At 36.6% G+C, this 20,198-nt stretch overlaps 2 protein-coding genes across 11 annotated transcripts in view; one reads left to right on the top strand and one right to left on the bottom strand.

Moving 5' to 3' along the window:
- PLPPR5 (phospholipid phosphatase related 5) overlaps positions 1–18,792 on the top strand; it is an 89,429-nt gene extending 70,637 nt beyond the window's left edge. Inside the window, exons 6-7 of one of the 4 annotated variants that reach the window (XM_071750909.1) lie at positions 9,523–9,598; positions 15,271–15,392. In XM_071750909.1, the coding sequence (XP_071607010.1) occupies positions 9,523–9,598; positions 15,271–15,368 (174 nt within the window). In that variant the 3' untranslated portion in view covers positions 15,369–15,392. Of the gene's footprint in view, positions 1–9,522; positions 11,237–15,270; positions 15,393–18,460 lie in introns of those variants that run through there. The other 3 variants (XM_071750911.1, XM_071750915.1, XM_071750908.1) reach the window with 3 other exon arrangements.
- Positions 1–20,198, bottom strand: part of SNX7 (sorting nexin 7) — a 37,049-nt gene that overhangs the window by 2,366 nt on the left and 14,485 nt on the right. For 4 of the 7 annotated variants that reach the window (XM_071750902.1, XM_071750903.1, XM_071750906.1 and 1 more), the window contains 3 exons: positions 18,784–18,870; positions 12,775–12,927; positions 1,134–1,281 (listed from right to left, as the gene is read on the bottom strand). In XM_071750902.1, coding sequence (XP_071607003.1) covers positions 1,171–1,281; positions 12,775–12,927; positions 18,784–18,870 — 351 coding nt within the window. In that variant the 3' untranslated portion in view covers positions 1,134–1,170. Of the gene's footprint in view, positions 1–1,133; positions 1,282–4,282; positions 4,686–12,774; positions 12,928–18,783; positions 18,871–20,198 lie in introns of those variants that run through there. The other 3 variants (XM_071750904.1, XM_071750905.1, XM_071750901.1) reach the window with 1 other exon arrangement.

Below are 20,198 nucleotides of genomic sequence, written 5' to 3'. Positions count from 1 at the left end.
TTGTTTTTATGTCAGCAGCATCTGCCAGGTTTTTCTGTTTATTGCATAGGTATTGCTGGTGGACAAAAGTCAGAGGATATACTAAATTCCTGTAGTAGTTTTTCCTTTGATAGAATTAATTTTCACTTTATTTTATTTTTCACTCATAGAATACTGCTAGGTTGAAAGGGACCCTCATAAGCTTCTCTCTTTTGCTTTCATTAGATAGGAACTTTGGGCTCTTGTGCTGTGTATATCAGAGTATCAAGCAGTAAAAAGAGATAAAAAAGCATTAGCAGTTCTGATACTTCTTGGAGCCTGCTGCTCATTTAGATAGTCCCTGCCAGCCATAAGGGCTCAATACCAGTTTGTTTGGCCCAAGCAGGCTCCTGAGCAGGAGGTGCTGATGTTCAGAGCAACACTGGCTTTGTTTTGTAACTTAACACCCAAATAAAGCAACACCAAAGTGAAAAAGAGTTCCCCACTTGGAAGTAAGGGGCTTTGTCACGATTGTATGGGGCTTCTTGCTCAGCTTCCATTTTAAACACTGCTTTTTTTACCTTGTGGTGAAAGCCTAATTTATTATTTAAATAAATGCAGTTCTAGAGTACCAATTAAAAACAAACTTCTTTCTTTTCACTTGCAAAGGAGCTTGGTGAGATGCTTTACTTTTGTAAAAAAAAAAAAAAAAATGAACATGTTATAACAACTATTTATATTTTAATTAAAGAAGTTAATTCAAAAAGGCAATTCAGTTGCTCTTTAAGCTGCATAGTATTGTAACAATTACTTTAAAAAGGGTGAATCTTACACCACATAATCAACGGTGCCTTGATTCTAAGGACGTTTCCTAGTGTGGCCTTGATGGTTAATGGCTTACTAGTAACTCCTAGTTAATTTTAATGCAGACATAATACTGCTTCTTCCTTAACTAACCTTCTAAGCAATACCATTATCAAAAGAGTTATTCCTGCTGAAAACTCATGCTACAATTTAGATCAAAAAATTTTAAACCTCAAAGTTTAGCCTTTTGCCTGTAAGAAAACGAATACAACATTTTTTGATAGATTTTTCCCAATTCTGTCTTAAACAAGGACTTCCTTTTGCAGTTCTGCATTTCTTTAGTTGTATCTACTACCTAAAGCAGGATATACCTTCACATTGCAGGTTCCCAAAACCTCTCAAATCCATTCAAAGTTTGTGGCTGTTTCTTTCAGGTTCAGATGAGCTGTTACCTCTCTGTTCCTTCCAGGGAGGCAAAACAACTGCCAACAGTGGGGCTGCACCAAAAAATTGGTGTATCTTGGAAAAACAACACAATAGGTTTCTTGAAGGAGTTTAAAGTTCAGCTGGTTAGTCAGCATTTCTTTTAATCATTCAGTATTCAATAACCTGCCTCTGTGGAACTGCATAGATAAGGCTTTTCTTTCTCCACAATGATGGCAGGGCTAGAGTCAAGGTAACAAAGTGAATCAGCAGCTTGTAACTGGTTCACACAGTAAAAACATCATAGCTGTGCAGTGCTTTATCAACATTTTGCTGCCCAGGTGCTTTCCACTAAGGCTGTACAATTTGATCCTCTAGTCACTCAAACCAGCCCCACCAGCTACATGGTAGGAGCCCCTCCACTTGTCAGATGTTTATTTAGCCATTTTATTTGAGTAAACTTTAAACATATCAGAGGAACCTGATACATACACCTCTGTCCTCATTCATTTGTCACAAAGCTGCAAAGGACTGTCTATGCAATATAGTCAGCAAGCTGATATGATATATTAAAATGTGATTTGGACATATGAAATAAAAGTCCTTGCTATTTCCCCTGGCCAGCAAAGCTGCTGCTGGGAGGTTGGTTTAATGATTAATTAATGCCAGAAATATCCTAACTTTTATCAGTGAAATCCTGCCTATAGCTTGATTGTAACAACAGACCTTGCTTTTGTATTATAGTGCTATTAGATAAACAGAAAAAAAAAAAAAAAAAAAAAGAGCAAAATAAAGCCTCTATAAAACTGATTATTTAAGTCTTTTCCCCCATAAGTTATGGTCTAGCTGAAGAGGAAAAGAAGTTAAAAATGAACCATGAACATAATGAACCACAGTCCATGTTTTTACCAAGGATGCAAAATCTCTGATGGTGCTTCTCATTTCCAAATGTCTAAGAGAGCAACTTTCTGCTCTGGCAGAACATTCAGGTGGAATCAGTAACAATGCACAATGGCATTCCTCATCTCAGCTAACCTGACATTACATTTTCTTAGAGGAGCTTTAATTAGAGGCATGGTTACACTGAAACATTCATATCCCTCCAGGTAAGCCTGTTCAAGCTCAGTTTCTTGAACTTTTGCTTATCTGATATTCAGAGCATTACTGATGTCTATCTTGTCAGATTCCTATTTATAGGACTATACACTACTGAGAGATTAGGAGCTATAAACAGCAGGCTAAATTGAGTATTAATAAATGCAAATCAATGCTTACTAGGGAGAAGCCAAATCTCCCATACACACACTGATGGAAATTAAATTATTTAGTAACCTTCAGAATAGCTCTTAATGTTAGTGGACAGTTCTATGGAAAGGCAGCTCAGCATTCAGTGTTACTTTAAAAAATAAATTAGTAGAAAAGAATGATGAAAAAAAATCAAAGCATAACTATGATAATATATGCCTGCATTTTGAATACTGGTTGCAGCAGAACTAGAAAATACAGTGAAGAGCAATAACCACGAACACAGATGTGAAATGCCTTTTGTACAACATGGTATTAACTATGGCTTTTCCTCTGGGAAAAGAAGCAGCACTTGGAAGACACACTAGAGGTTTCTAAATTCTTGAGTGGCACAGGTAGGATAAAGAGGAAACAAATGTTCATCTCTTCTCCCAGTTTGAGAGGCAGAGGGCATTACCTGAAATTATTGGGTAGCTGGCTTAGGAAATTGCAAATTGAATTGGGTTTTTTCCTTCAAATAGAATTGTGGAATTGATTGATACTCAGCATGTAAATACTAACAGTTTAGATGAAAAAAAAAAAAAAAAAAAAAAAGCATGGGGAGAGGCATTAAGCAATTTATAGAAGTTCTGACATTAAAAAACAAACAAAAGCAAAACAGAGGGAAGGATACCTAGACCAGCTACACGAGCATCCCCTGCCAGCACTGCTGGACCAGGCACTGCAGCACAGCCCTTCAGCACTGCTCTGCCTGCCTCCACGCAGGGACTCGTCTCTCAGCTGCCAGTGGTCCAAGGTGGGAGAGATGCTTCCTGCAGTATTTCAGAAGCATCTTAACTGCTCTTGAATAGCTGAAAAAAACCAACAGCTGAGCTTCCATTTGCGCTTCATGGGGTGAGCAGGAGTGCAGACTTGCATTGCTGAAAAGGTCATGCTGGTAGTCCAGGTGCCAGTTGTAATCTAAATTTCTTCAGATCAAAGCAACTAAATTACTTGTCCAGCTTGGACAGGCCCCCAGCCACCAAAGTGCAGCCATTTGCTCAGGAGCAGCCCCATCCCTGCATTAGGTGTCTGACAAGAGCAAACTCACAAATTACAGAAGAGGAGGAGGAGACAGCTAAAGCCCTGCTGCCCTGTAAGGCCAGAGCTGTGGTTAGGCTGTCTATGATTTCTGCACCTCATTCTTTCCATTTTCAGATTTAGGCTTACTCAGACCTTAACTACCAGGGAGAACAACTGCAGGAATTACAAATGCAGACTGACAGACCTTTTGGGTGGAATAATTCAATGACTGGAACACTTTAATGCATATTGCATGAGTGAATCAGCTAATCATTTTATTGCAAAACTCTTTTTTCCTTTCTTATCCCACACGTATTCCACACTTACCAAAGAGGAAGGAAGTTAAGGATTACAGGAGAGTCAGGCGTGGGAGTAAAAGGTTTGATCCTGCAAACTCCAAATGGAAGCTCTTCTGTTATCAGCATCAGTGCTGTGACCAGCATCGGATAATTGTAGAAACCATCTGTTTTATGAACTGTTGGTTTTTGCTTTATCCTTTAAAAAATGTCAAATTGAAGATGCTTAATGGACATGTAAATACTGCAAACTGAAAACTGAATTAATAGTACTGTAAAGCAATATCAGTCTCACAGAACACATTTGGCATTTTTCCATACCACATTGCCATTTGGTGACTACCACAATCTATTAAAATAATCTTATAGAGCTCCTTGAGGACTAAGCTAAGTAATTTTACAAGTACATGAAATTATTCAATAAGGACAATACAACATGCACACTAAAATTCCAAAATACATCTTAAAGACGAGGATACAGAATGAAGACAAGCTTTCCATATTAAACTTTTTATTAAAATTGAGCTATTTTACATATTTAAAATACTTTATTTCCAAATTTGAAATATTTATGAAAACAACTGTATGCAAAGACTTGCATAAAAATATGTAAAGTCATAGCTAAGCAACATAAAGCAATATATAGCATGTTCCAAAATGTATTTCAGGACTAGATACCTGAGCTTTCAATAAGCTGGTTTCCTGCATTTCATTGATTTTAAACAGTTAAATTTAATAATGTATCTGATCTTGTATAAAGCACTTCTTTGGTTGTGAAAAACTACTTGGAAAAGGCAGATTGAGCAGAGACACTATTCAAGGCCTATCTTCAGAATCTTCTTCCACGTGAGGATCCACTCTCTGAGATGCTAGGAAGGACTCCCATGTCGCAAGGCACTTTTAAAAAAAACAACACAGATACATATAAATAAAGCAGATAGATTTCTGTAAAAATTGCAGACAGGGAGAAAAAGAAGGAAAAAACCCAAACCAACAGAAACCAGAGTACATACACATTATCACAAGCTCCTTCCTTGAGACTACAATAAGAGCAAAATACGGTTTCCTAGGCAGCTCAGTGATATGCAGAACGTTAGCCAGCATGCTAAGTGAGCTGTAAAGGTCATTTTTACATAATGCCAAGTGCACAGTGTGAGCAGTGTAATTGTATGGCTTAGCATGGAGGACGCTAACATTAATTATGCTCTTCTTTAATCTCTCTCTTTAGTTACAGGGAAAGATCTCTTCCAAATAGAAAGCACACTGTCAGGCACAGTTCCCTTGTAATCTCTCTGGATTCCTATGTATACTCAATTTTCCTTCCTAGTTAGATTAAACCAATTTTTTTTCTAAGCACACAGATAGTTCATTTTTCCATGGAGTAAAAAGGAAAGAAATGGGAAGAGAAAGGCAGGAGGTAGGAAATTTTCATCCACAAAACAAATGTCATTTTTTTCCACATGGAAAAACGTATTCATAATTGTACAAACTTTTTTTTTTCCCCCAGTTTGTCTTAAATGATTCTGGGCAGCTTGGCAAACCATTCTAAATCATAGATTAGTGTTGGAAGTCATGGCAAAACTATCACTAGATAACCCATGCGTTCTAATATTCATTACCCAAAGTACCAGCATTCTACTGTTTCAAGTCTGTCATTAGAATAGGGCAGGCAAATTAATGGAATAAGTTTTATGTTTTGATGTTATTAAAAAAAAAACTGGAAATTAAAATTTTCCAATAAAATATTGACATTACACCATATTGACACCCAAATATTGAAATAATTCCTCTAGTGCATTGCTAAAATAGGGGGGATTTTCTGAAACAATGTGAAAAGGTTTTGTTTTTAAAGATTTCAAAATTTGCTCTAATTTCTGAAGTAAATAGCACTGATTTTTTATTTTACAGAGCAGAGTTCTTCAATTAAGCATTTGTTAACACCACACCATTTATTTTATTCCTTTTCCACATGCCTTAGGTGTGACACTGCTGTCTGAAGCAGCACACCTTTGTCCCATAAAGGTATCTCCCTGATGGATGAAATCACAAACTGTCCATGGGGTGGAGCTTACAGCTGAGAAAGCTGATTGTCACTGAGAGTATTTTTATTAGGTTAGGTATAGATATTCTGCAGAGCCCTAAAGATGCAGCATTACTAAAACCAAAACAAGATACAAAGTTAGTGGTGATGGTGCTGGTATTGTTTTTTAGCTGTCCTGTCTGAAGTGTTCCTAACCAGGCAATGTTGAACTCTGGCTTCAAACAGCAATAGCAATTAAACATTTACTAATTTTTTCCTTGTATGTTTCTCATGTGTTTACTGTAGTCTCTAGGATATTTCCAGCCTCAAAGAAAAAAAAAAAACCCACTCTTATTTTTCTCAGCAGAGACCTTTTTTAGCCAATCCCAAAAAAACCCCACTAGAATATGTGGCTAGATTTTGTAGCCCAATCCAAAGACTAGTTCGACATTATAAATCTAGCAAAAATACCTGAGTTTGGTTTCCAACTGCTCATGAGGCACTCTAGTAAATGCAGGATGACTGGGGCTTTTTTCATAAGGTAGGATGATACTTAATTAGATCTGGCATTGGAAAAACATGATTTTTCTTGTGCATGGATGAGTCTTTGTTTTCAAGCATAGCCTCTAATTTATTTTTCTCATGTCAAACTAATCCTGTTAAACCTTTGCAGCTTAATCAGATAAAAAAGCTGAAGTTATCTTTGCTATAGTAAGATTCTTGCTGGTATTGACACAGTTTACTCTTTTCCAAACCCATAAATGATTTCCTGATTTTCTTTACTATTTCAAGCATAATTTAGTTTATTTTCGTGACCTACTTTGTTGTACAGGCATAAACTGATCAGAACGATTCATTAGGGCAAAACCATTACTTCTTCATCATTACAGCAACTTCCCTCTGACTCCCAAAGCCCTTACATACCACTCTATCCAGCAAAAGCTGTAGAAAAATAGATGAGATTTGTTGTTTGCCCTAGAGGCCTCTGTAGCAATGCATTTAACTGGACATTTGGTCATGTATCAAAAAGTCAGGGCAGCTGCTCATGCATGTTGATCATCTTCTACCTTAGCAGTTCCTGAGAACTTAACAAATTTCACATGATTTTCAAAAACTCCCACATGGCTGGATCCATCTTTGAACTCTCATTCACTTCAGTGATAAAAATTTCTTTAAAATACTTGTAGGAAGAATGGGGGGAATCACTATTTCTGTGCAGGATAGTTTTTGTTTCCTTGCACTAAGAAACTATGAATTTATTTGTGTCTCAGACACAAGCAACACTCTTGATTTTCAGTTTCTATTCTAGAAAATGCCATAAAAGATGGCATTTTGAAGGTATCAATCATAGAGATTAGGGAACTGGAACAGAAACACACATGACACTGCTTCTGTTATAACCCAGTCTCACAGGACACTTTCTGCTGTGCCTGTCCCCCCCATTGGCCTTTGCAGCCATCAGTGCTTGCAGCAAGCACAGGGAGAGCCCTTCTGAAATCTTCGTTTGTGAAGCCAAACCATGATGATATCATCTCTACTACACGGTCTAGTCTTGTATCTCCTTTTTAGTTTGATATGCAGTTGTATTATATGAAAACCTTTTTGCTGTTTTTTTTTTTTTTCCTAAAAATGATATTGCGGAACAGATGTGTGACCTTCTGTAGTAATCAGAATATTTTACTTAAAGTATCCTTATTTAAGCTCTTGCTATTTCATTTTGTGTATTTAGGCTTTTTTATGTCGTCTGCCAGGCTTTTACAAGAAATTGGATTACGAATTTCAATTCTCTGCATGCACATTTAATTTCCTGGGTTTGGTTTTTCTTTTCTTTTTTTCCCTCCTGTCTCCTTTGTGAAAGCTGACTGATCTTCTATTTAGATCTCCATTTTCAACATACCAGGAGAATGATGTAAAAAAATTCTATAATAATGTTGAGGTATACATCACTAATGAATGTCTTCTATGCAGTTCATGCTTCACAATATAAAAAGCTTGAGCCTAAGGCTCAGAGACCCAGTTTTGTTTTGTTTTTTTTGTATGGTTAATTATACAACTTGTCAGCTGTAGCAGCACTGTGATGTCTGACAGTGAAATGATCCACCATTGCTCCAAGATTTTGGAAAATGTGTATTAGTTATATAAACGAGCATAAATTAAAAACTGAATAACGTGTAAATGAAAAAAAAGAAAAGCTTTTCATTTTGACTGAAAGATTTCAGCAGATTCATAGCAGGGGGACTGGAAATAGATTATTTTTAAGGTCCCTCCCAACCCAAACCATTCTATGATTGTAGCTATCTGGATAAGCAACATCTTGTGGTTGCATTTTAACATGTGCAGTTTGACTCATGCTGTGCAGATAACAGAAAGACAGTTTTACATTCCAGCCAGTGCTGATGCATCTATTTTAAATCACATTATTGAAATTATAGAATTCCAAAACATGGAGTTATATGGTATTAATTAAACTGTGGTTCATAAAAAAAAACATCAGTCATCCCCAACAAAAAGCTCCAAGACAAAGCAATTATTTCTTGTCCCACACCTAGAACAAGCCTAGGAAAACAGATGTACCTTGCAGCTTTCTAGGACTGTAATCCAAGCTGAGCTCTAGCAAACAGAAATCTGAGTCTGAGTGCCTCAGTGAAGACAAATTGCTAGCAGCTCCCTCACTGACATTTTAAAATCAAGCTGCCACCTTCCAGCTCAAGCATCCGAGATAGATTCAGCTGCCCCAGTGTCACATGAAGCAGGGGCGAATCTAATAATCAAGTCTTAAAGGCTTTATACAAAAGGTCAAAAAGACCTTTAAAATCAAAAATCAGTTTGCAACATTTGCAGGTCACTGTTCATGGCAGCACCAGTTTCACTGTGGTCAAAAAAACGAATGCAGAATAAGCTCCCATATGATTTTATTTTGTGATCTCTTAGGTCATTCAGCTGTTTTAATCTCTGACATTTTCTTGCAGACCATGTCTTCTACTTTTTTATTTCTTCAGAGACATAAATCACTGCTGACTTTTGTTTGCTTTTTCTTGTTACTTTTGTCACCCATAATTTTATGGGTATGCCTGGTTCTGTGCCCTTGAATCATCATGGATTCCCCCAACTCTGGACGTTCTGTGTATCTTCTTCATTTTCCTGATTGAGTTTATACTTTAACATTATTCATGACTATCAGATCCTCCCACTCGTCTGCTCGCACAAAGCTATGCAACAATACCAAGACTTAGGCTCTTCAATGTAATTTGATTAAGCCTACCTATTTAATGGCAGAGTTCTGAAGTCATTCACTAGAAATGTAAGGCAGTTAAATAGCTGTAAGTTCAAGCAGCATGAATGCTAGCATATTTTGCATGTCTCCTAACCAATAGCAGAATTTTAGATACTTCATTGTAGTTGGGCACAGCAAATACCATGGCTTGAATAGCTTATGGCAGAAGTCTTCACTTAGGAAATGCTGTTTTCAGGCTATTTATTTAACTCAAAGTTCAGATAAATGGTACACACAGTCCAGGTTTTCATATAAGAGAAGATATTTCCTGAGAAATTTCGTAAGACTTATTTATTGTTAATATTTCAGTTTCTTCATGAAAAATACTGTGTACAGTAAGTAGTATGTCAGCTGCATTGTCAAGAGTAATAGGTATGTTATTGACTTTAAGCCTTTGTGGCACAGAGAGTGACTTAAGCATATATTCAACTCCTTTCCAGAAGCAGAGAAAAGGAAGTAGAGAACTCTATGAACTATTGAGACCACCTACAGGAATACCAAATGATTGGAGTTATGGTAGTTCTTGGCTATTAAATGACATTGTATTTCAAAGGATTATAACACAGCTTGTACATTACCACAGGAATGAGTCATTCTTACAGACCTGCAAAGGAGCACCCTGTAAATATGCAACACTGAGCTTTAATTAGTGTCTTTGTTGCCAAAGACATTGAGAGACACAAAGAGATTGCTGATTCCACAGGTGTAGAAACAGAGGAACACTTATAATTCATGTACATTAAATATAGTCAATAAACTGGAAGGCTGCTCATTTTGAATTAGTAAATCAAGGGAAATATAATTATAATCAACACTTTAAAGTTGCACTTCATGTAACATGAACATTAACTTGGCTTAAGGGAGACGTAGTCTTTTATGCTCACTAATTGATGCTCAACAAGGTGACAGCAGAATCCTTAGGCAACTACAATTTAGGAAGAATCCAAACAAATGTAAAGCTATTTTCCTTACTCCTATTGTGATGAAGAGAAAATAACATTTTAGACATTCTAGTGTACTTGGACACACTGCCATGCTGTAGTTGATCACACTGGCTTTTGTTTTATACATTCTTAAAGAACTGGATTCTCAACGAAGCCAAAGAAAACAAGAGATGTCCATCTCTCACTGCTCTGTAGTTCTCAGAAATTTAAGGGATGCATAGAATGGCCACTAACATGAATGACTCCTGGTTAGGTTGTGCATCTGAAAAAGTCAGCAAGACTAGGGAATAATGAGGAGCACAGTGAAATGCTGGTGTAGAGAAGGAAATGGGATCCTGCTTGTGGAAAAGCAAGGACAGGAGTTGAAGTGGGGGGAAACTGGAAAGAAGAAGCAGGTAGTGACAAAGTTAGAAAGATGGAGATGATTCCTCATAGGAAATGGACAGAAGAGCTGGGCAACTTAATCATGTCCATGGCATCCATGTCTTAGGAGCATGCACAGGACATGATACAGGGAAAAAAAAAGGCAAATAATGAGATGAGGGATGCTAAAGCAAGCAAAGGCTTCAAAAGGCTTCAAATGGTATGTCATAAGTATGAATATATAATTTAACTTTTGGCATGTGAAAGAATGTCAGTGAGGCAAGTAATGACTGAAAAAGTCAAAAACACTTTCACAGGCACTATGTTTGTGCATGAGTTTTATGAGTGAGAGTCAAACTATTATTTTTCAGGTAGGATTTTGTTTTCTACTAAAAGCATAAAAATTATAGTCTGACTGTCTAAGATTCCCTTCCTCAAGTTTCACTTCCAAACAGTGAAATCAGATGGCAGGGCTTCTGTGTCTGCTGTTTTCAGGTGTGCATCACACACCTGTAGTTTGTAACATAAGGGCCTCTGACAGTGATCACTTCTCCAGTAATTAACAACTAGCATTAACCACAGGTCTGAAATAAATGGGCATATTTTAGATCAAAGCTTCCAATCTCATAATATTTTTATCGAATTCCCTTGAATGTCAGGATTAAGATAATGATTTTCTGAGGAAACAAAAAACTGGTTAAGCCTTCACTTTGCAAACAAGGAGTGATACAGTTGGCACAGTGTTTCCTATTATCACATCCACTGCATTAAGGTAAGATATTCTTCCTAAAATCTAGATCTACTGAGATGTAACAGCAAAAACATCTTATGCAAATTTCAATATTCGAAAAAAGCATCAACAAGGAACATTTTAGTATAAACCAATCTCTACAGTAATTCAGAGGCTATTTAAGAAGAGCCACTGGCAGTTATAGAGATAGCTGAACCATTTTCTACAGTTTGTGACTTAATAATAGTCATTTCATGTACAGTACCAAGCTTTGTCATTCTGAATTGAAATTCTAATTCAGCAAAATGAATTTCTAGACAAGAAAGAGTCAAAGAACTATTGTTGTGATTTAGTTTAGCTAACCATTCATTAACAAAATATTCCAATATATTTAGCATAATTTTAACATACATATTACAGATACAGAAGTCATAAATAATTAATAACTGAAGAATATGTGAAAGGATGCCAAAAGATTGCTGCCTGTTTTCAGAAAATATTTTGATCCTAATATGTAGCAACAGATCGTCAATGGCCATGGATCTCACAGACCGAATGCTAATTAATTAGAGTTGATGATCAAGAGCTCTGTCTTTTCAATTATGTTTTAAGAAAATGATTTGTAAAATCAGGACAGTGTCATTGGCTAATGGGAAATCCATAAAAAGTTCAAAATACAGTATTGGAAGCTACAGATGTCAGTATATATCTGAGAAAATTACTAATTTAAAATCAATAGATGGCTTAGTGCATTCCAGTTTCTTTTCCCCAAATAAGGAGAAATTATTTTAAAATATTCAAGACATCTGGGATATTCTCAAAAAGCACACTTCAATCAAGAATATGTTTGCCCTACATAGAACACCATCAATGAGGAACATCATGCATGAACATATTTGCAGAAACTTTAATAAGGCTTAACATATTTTGCTATGTGTTTTCAAGTTCTTTTTCTTAGTATATATTCTTTTGAAGTGGAAGTCTTACCATGGCATTTGAATTGAAAAGGTGAAGATAAAAATCTAATTTCAACAACTTTCCTTTATTTCTGAAGCAGCAAGTTTCAGTTATAAAAAGATTGAATTTATTAATTGTTATCATCTTTGAGAATTTGTATTTTTTTAAAAAGTGCAAAAAGCTTTTATATTAACTGCTTAAAGTTTTGTATTATTATTCTTTATCTTATTATATTCTTTCTGAATATTTTAAAGACAATTCCTTAGAGAAATAACAAGGAGGACTTCCTGAATCTGCTGTCTAAAATGGAATTACATTTGAACATTTTCCTCATACAAGTTCATTTACACAAGTTTGAGCTTTCCAGAGGGCTTCTTCATGCAGTTACGGCAAAAGGTTGCCAAACTGAAATACAGCAGCTGACATTGAACCAAAAAATATGTTCCAACTTGTTGTGGTTAGTAAAACAAGAGTGCCCTCTGTCGATTAGGAACTCAGGATCAACCACAATGGAACAAAAAAATTTGTTTTGCTTGAAGCATGTCAAATTAAAGATAACTACCTCCCTCTTCCTGCCAAAACTGAAGTTAAAACAAGTTTGAGCTAAAATGAAAAAAATTGTCTTTACAAAAAACCCATGGCCTTTTCCACTGACATAATAAATGAAAAAATAATGTTGCTATAGGGAAGGGTTTTACCTCTTCATAATAACGGAGATTATTCTCAGCCATATTAGTGAACATTGATCTCATATCACACTTCATGTTTTGCTTCCACCTGTCCCAATCCACTTTCAGAGCATTATTGGCACATTCAACTTTGTCTTCAAGTTTCCCAATCTCTTCCAAGAACTAAAAAGGAATTGTAAACATGAAAAAATATTAGAAGAATCACCACTGTAAATATTAGTAAAATCAGAAATGACAACAGTGATTGAAATATGTGATTGTAGTGCAGACAAGCAGAACTGCAGAACCAAGGCTATTATTTAGCTTAGCACAGAAAATGATACTCCAGGGATAAATTTGGGGTTTTTTCCTTCATTAATAACTCAGTACAATTTCTGAAATATTAATAAAAGAAATGCTAGACCAGAATTAAAGTGTTATTGAAGATATTTTTACTGACTGAGAAGTTACAGACTCTGGCACCTCTTCACTAGCATTTGACAGTGAAACATTGAAAATGAAAATACAGAGGGCTACACTGAAGCAGAATCAACTATTTAAATTAGATTTGGCCAGAAAAAATGAGAAAACTATGACAGAACCTTTAATAACCTCAGGAGAAACCAGAATGGGAAGGACAACAGAAATCCTTTCTGGTTTGCCACCTGTCACCTTGCCCTCTTTCCTTGTGGAGCTCACCTCTCTGTGATCATGTAAGGAAAGAGAAACAGAACCAGAGAAAAAAATTAAACCAAAGGACTTCTGCAGAGAAGAAACTCTTACACGGTGATCCAGGATCAGGATCAGAACCTTTGAGGGCTACTCTACTGATTCTATTTTCTTCTAATTACTGTAGATTCACAAAATGACTTTTTAGCTAATGAGAATGAGTAATTGTACAGAGGCCCCCTCTTTAATGAGTCTTCTAGACCTCTCAATAATTTTGGATGTTAATTTTGTTGTCTCTTGTCACTTGCTAATCAGCTGTGTCAGTTCTGGCTAGCACTTCAGAAAACGAGGTGCATCTGCTGCTGCCAAGCCATTCAGCTGCTGGGACCTCACAGTTGCTGTCTTGATGCAAGAGGGAGGTCAGGCAGAAACACCACCAAAGAGGAACATCATACACAAAATGTTCATCTCCTTGTATTATTTTCATTGCAGTTCAGGTTCTGTACACCTTGCTCTTTTTCCTTGTATTCTGCTGTCAGGCAAATGTTTCTTTTTCTTATACAACAGCTCTCTATGGCTCGATAGCTCCTTGTGCTCTTTGCAGAGCTGGTGCTTTCATTGATTTGAACATCAGGATTACAGAATTAACTTCCAGGATTTTCAAGGAATGCTTATGCTGTTGGCAGAATGCAGAAATGTCAAAACTCAGAGCAGGATGCAGGATGCCTTGGTGTGCAGCCTCCAGCTTGAACCATGCTGAGAGGACTATTCCAGTGCAACATCTGGAAGCCCTGCTGCCATCAGACATGAACTAAACAGCACTGACCAAAATGGCCCAGTCCTTAATCCACAAACCACAGATAACAAATCAGTTTGACTTGCTAGAATCCTTCCACTCTTTAAGTAGCCAAAAGTTCCTTATCTAGTAAAACTGAAAATTTTATCTGAATGGATTTTCTTCACGTTCCATGATACATTGATGAATAAACATTTTTAGTTAACTTTTTTCTACACTGATTTTCCTCGTCACACTTCTAGTTTAATGAATGACTGGTTATTAGCCAAGAACAAAATTTCTTTGTACCTTTACCTTTATATACCTCTTTTCCTTTAAGGAATTACAGGCAGCTGGATTTGGTACCCTGGGCACATCTCAACTTAAGTGTTTTTTCTTCCAGTAGCAAAAATGAATTCACACAAAATACTGAAAACAGTGAATATTTTTAGATTTCTTGGAACAGGAAAAGCAATTGAATCAATTTTCTGGTTTTGAAAGAAAAAATTCCTTATACGGGAATGAACTAGGCTACAACCATAAAGAATTTTTCTGACTTCAAAGTCCTGGATGAAGCAGCTTGCCCTTACATTATCCTTCATATATTGAAGAAATTTATTTTACTGGGGAGTTTTTGTCTTGCCTTTTCTAGAACTATAAATTTTTTCCACGAAGGAGTCACAACATGATGCAGACAGGAAGACTGTTCTAACATCCCTGCCTGGATACGTGGTTTAAACATCATCTTCTAGAGCCCAAAAGGAACTATGTTGTAGCAAGGAAACTTAAGGTGGACTTAAGGTCTAAAGACAGCATTATGCCATGCTTTGCCATCTGAGGTAGAGAGGCTTAAGAACTACTGTTTCACAACTGGAAAGAAACATGAATGCCAGCCTCTTCAGCCATGACAACAGAAATCAAAGAAGAAGCTTGGTCTCAACAAAAACTCTACCTACGGTGTTTCTCATTTACAAGGTGTAAATTGTTAACATTTATCTTGCAAATGAAATATGATTCTGAATGCATTTCCTTACATTGATCTCACTGAGGCAGCTATTGTGATGAATTATTTTTCACATCAGTGATCCCCAGAGAAGGAAAGCACAGTGCTCATCAGACACTGGACCACTGGACAGGAAGCCAGAAACTGTCAGGGCAGAGCACTACCAGACATGAGTAGTGTGACCTGTAGCCAAAGGGACTTGGCCCATTTTATACTATCCAACTATGCAAAATAGCATAAATTGCTATTTGATATGTGAATTAATCCTACAGCTCAGTGCTAACCCTTTTTAGCCTGGAGATAAAACATATTCAGCATTGAACATTTCATCTCTTTACTTATCAGTGTCAAGCTTGGATACTAGAATCCTTAAGTTAGCATTTAATGCTTATCTGGTTCTGTCAGAGTGCTTTATACCCACTTTTTTGTCAGAATTACTATTGGCAACAGTGGCAGTACAAAAACTGTTAAAAACCCCAAATCACAGAGGGATGCAGTAGCATTGCTGTGCATGCCTTCAGGTTGGAGCATGGGAGCGATGGAGCCACAAACTCCAACATCTTCAAAGCCAGAACTCTGGAGTTAAGAAAGGTCTAGGTAAGCAGGAGGACACAGAAGTCCTCCAAAATATCTGTCAGAGCCTGCATCCAAAATCACAGTCTTCAAACCTTTCACCACCTGAGCAACTGCTTTCTCTGTGCATTGAGCTTTGAAGTAGGAGACATGGTTTTGGTTTTCAGCAGCATCACAACTAGCTTTCTAAAAGCCTCTTGGCAGAAGCACAGCTCAAGAAAAGATTTGTTTTTTTCTTCCCAGCCAATGAGACTGACATCTCATAAGGTTTAATTTGCAATTACAGCCTGTTTCAGCTGCACTGACCTTGGGGATGCTTTGTATTCTCCTTCTATATAACCTCCAGTTTTTAAAATCATTTAATGTTTGTCATGACTGATACTAAAGAACTCACAGCCTTTTATGAGCTCTAATGACAGTTTGAGATTATTTATCCATGGTGGAAAAGTACTTCAAATGAGATGAGAGTTAGGGTTAGTTCATGCCACTCATTGTCAGCAGAATTTCTGGCTACTAGATTGCACTGACAAGTTCAATCTGATGTCTGTGAGATCATAGAAGCTACATGAGCTCTACTTAGAACTAGAAATGTGCAAATAGAGCAAAACTGAGTGCTCAACACCAGTATCTGTAACAATACCTGTGTTATAACCACCTTTTATTCTGAAATCAGTCTCGTTAGAAAGGCAAATTATTTCAACACATAATAAAAATTAAAACATGGTAAAAAGCTAAGAAAACATTTAAAAGTTAAATGTTAAAACAGTTAAAAATGTTAAAACAGTTAAAAATGTTATGACAGTTAAAAATAGCAGTACAGCATTCTCTGTGGCTAAACTAATATTAATAGAAATAGCCTTCGATTTCTAATTAAGAAAAAATTCTTCAGGATACAGCTGCCACTCTGTTAGAAAACACAGTTTTATTATCAAATTAGACTAACAGGCATCTGGTTTACTGCTCTCATGATACCACAAGGAGAATCAGGCTCTCAGGATTTTTTTGAAATGAGCAAGAAATGGCAGGGTTGGAAGGATAAAGATCTCAACACCTGAGTAAACACACTATCCAAAAGCTTTCAGCAAGCAGTAAACACAGTTTTGGAAACACAGAGACTGAAAAAAGACCAGCTTGCACAAACTGATCTCAAAATTTTACTGGAAGCAACTAAAAACATCTCATTATGGAGTAAGCCATTGTCAATATCAAATCAGCATGGTAGGATCAATACTGTGCTAAAGGAAAAATATCCCTTTTTCTCTGTAACAGTTCAGGAAAAGAGAGCGCATACACCTTGACTGAGGACTCCATCGGATAATAACAGACATACATTCTGAAATACATCCTTTCCAGCAATGGTCCTCCCCTGGTGAACAGCAACAAGTCTAGCTGATAAACAAGTAGCACAAAATTGCAATTCATTGCTGAATTGCTCTGTGCAAATGCAGCAGTTTTCAGCCGGTCGCCAGCAAACCCCCCAAATGGGAAGTACTGATTAGAGAAAGGCCAGAATGAGAAAGTTAATACAACTGCCTGCATACAAATAACTTATGCCATAACCTGTAATATCACTTTTTGCCAGAATAAATTACTGAAGTCATACAATCACAGAGTTATGTCAAGTTGGCAGGGATCCATGAGGGTCACTCTTCATATATATTTGTGCTTTTACATGCAATGCAAATATTGCACGCTGCCAGCACATGGAGCAGCCCTGGAGCAGGGTGCTGGGGACATGGGCAGGCCATGGGAGGAGCTCACAGCAGCTCTGCCAGTGCCCTGACAAGGCAGCATGGAAATATGATGGCCTGCAGCCAGCAGAAGACTGGGATCTGTCATTGCTACCTCTGCTCCTAGCCCAGGGGACTTCTCCAACTCACCATCCTCATGCATTTTATCAGAGCTTCAAATTTAGACATAAACTAAGGACAAAGTACAAGAGAAGCAGCACAGGAAGCAGAAGAACATAAATGGATTAAAGAACACAAAGGCCAAATGGGGGACAATATAAGTAAACAGAATTTATATGTAGGGAAAAAAACACCTCAGAGATACTTACTTAATGTCCCACTACATTATGCAGATAAAAACTTACAAAATACACCTCAGCCACTGTAGGTAACAGTGGTAATATACTCTTATTTATTCAGCTCAGTGACAAGAAATTAAATCAAAATATTCATTCCAAGTGCCTAAAACTACCTAAACAGCTCATCTTTACATGGAAGCTAATTATGACAACCCTAATAAAAAGTATCTGAAATGTCAAGGATATTCTCCTTTGATGGACTTAAAAGTGATTATTATGTAGTAATTTTTATCTGTTATTTGCACAGCATAACATTTTGTGTTAACATTGTGCTAAAAGGACATTATTTAGGCTGGAGAATTAAACAATCAACAAATAAAAAAATGCCAACACACATCCCAGAAGTTCCTTTTAATGCATTGGCCCGTTGAGTCTTGCTGATGCCTTTGAGCATCAGCAGCCATGGCTGATAGGCTACCAGTTACATCCTGACTTCACTAGAATGTATGAAGGTGTTATACTGGAAGTAAAAAAAAAATCCCTTGGTCCAGACAGAAAAGAGAGAAAACTGAAAGAGTAGAATGCAGAACTTTCTATTTTAGATAAGCTTAACTAACAGATTTGCTCATTCTAACCACCTCCTTTCTCTCCTACATCAATGAAGCAGCAGCTACAAGAGGCAGCAAGTCTTCCTTTCTTTTAACTCCCAGTGTGGAAGTAACCAGAAATGCTAAAAAGAAGCTGCAGTACAGTCTGTGTTGACAAAACACAGTGGTCACCCACTATGAACCTTTGTTCCAGCAGCCTATCTACTGAAGTTCTGCAGCTTTCTCAGGCCATTGCCTGGCATACACAGCTACAGAGACCAAGCCTTTTCAAAGAAAGTATGAGAATTACAGAGACACCATCCAGTCACAAAGCATGAATGCAGGGGACATGTTTTCTTCAGGGAATGAAGCCTGGAAGATTTCAGTTTTCTGTCATACTCACCAGATCCTTTTCCATCTTTTTATTGGCTAAAACGTCAACTTTGGATTCGAACTCACTTTGAATTTGATCTCTCCTTTTCAAAACACCCTTAATATAGAAGAGAAAAAAAGAGAAGCAGACCACACCACATTTTAGCCATGTATTTAGAAAACCATCTATCAACTTGGTTACTTAATAAATTAAGCAAGATCGTAGAATGATGCCATTTTATAATTTTGACATGATACATGGACTCCTCTCAAAAACATATCTTAAAATCATGAAGGCTTATTTTTCAAAACCTGTATTTTATCTTACCTGTTTTTCAAGAATCTTGTTAAATCTAAAGTCTGCTTTATACAGTATTGTTGCTGGGTGTATGAGGAAACTGCAACATTTGTTTACTTAGTATCAGTTCAACTTACTGAATATTCCTGTTTTAAACCAGAAACATCAGTTTGCGAAATCTCATGAACAAAAGTATCTTGAGTAAAAGTTACATAGGAAGTATAAAAAAGGACTGAAACGGGTAAACCAGGCATAATTGAAAATGTGACTTTAACCTTCAATATTATTTTGTGACGACTGCAATTCAGTAAAATCAGATAAACTTGTCATAAAAATGACAGATGTTCTAACATTGATACACATTCTTATTTACAGCAAATGTAAATTACTGTCTCCTTTAAAACTGTCCTATCAGGTATTGGATTTTTAGCATAATGTAAAAAAAATAATTAGAAAGGAGAAGGAACATTACTTGTTGAATTCTAAAACAGGAATGCTATTACAGATTAAATTTCCATTTATGATACTTATTTGCTCTGTGACCTTGACAAATCCTTGCAAATTTCTCTTTTCCTTGTTTTCCTCATCTGTAAATGTGCACTCAGGTGTGCTTACAAGTCTCAAACCTTCTTTTACATTACCTTACCACAACTGGTTTTACTGCTGTTTCTGCATATACTAAAGAGGTTTTCAGTAGAGGGCATGTTGAAACAGCACCGGGCACAAGCAGCTCTACCTTCTCTAGCTGTCTTATTTGACTGAGTTGCCTTTGCAATCTTGTCACTTTCACAAACACAACAGAGCAATTTAGGAGGTTGATTTTCAAATAATTTTTCAGTGTTTCTTTTTGGACAGGTACTGACTAGAAAATATTGGTAAACTTTGGACTATTTTGCATAATAGATTAGCAATAGATACTAATTCTTATAAATCTGTTTCAATAGCTGAGAATATATTTTGGTAATATAAATACAGAAAATGTTTAGTGCAAGCATAGAAGCAAAACAAATATGTCTGGAACAGCTTTCCTTTGTATTGCAAATGCTTTCTCCTTACTATTTTCTTTGCTTCTTTTAAAACAGTTTTAATGACTATTTGGCAACTTTTAACACAAATACTACTTAATTTACAAGCTAAACCAAATGGTT

Source organism: Heliangelus exortis, chromosome 8 (genome assembly GCF_036169615.1).
Source record: "Heliangelus exortis chromosome 8, bHelExo1.hap1, whole genome shotgun sequence".
Taxonomy (NCBI): Eukaryota; Metazoa; Chordata; class Aves; order Apodiformes; family Trochilidae; genus Heliangelus; species Heliangelus exortis.
The sequence above is the reverse complement of the archived record's forward strand: the minus strand, read 5'-3'. Positions and strand labels throughout refer to the sequence as shown.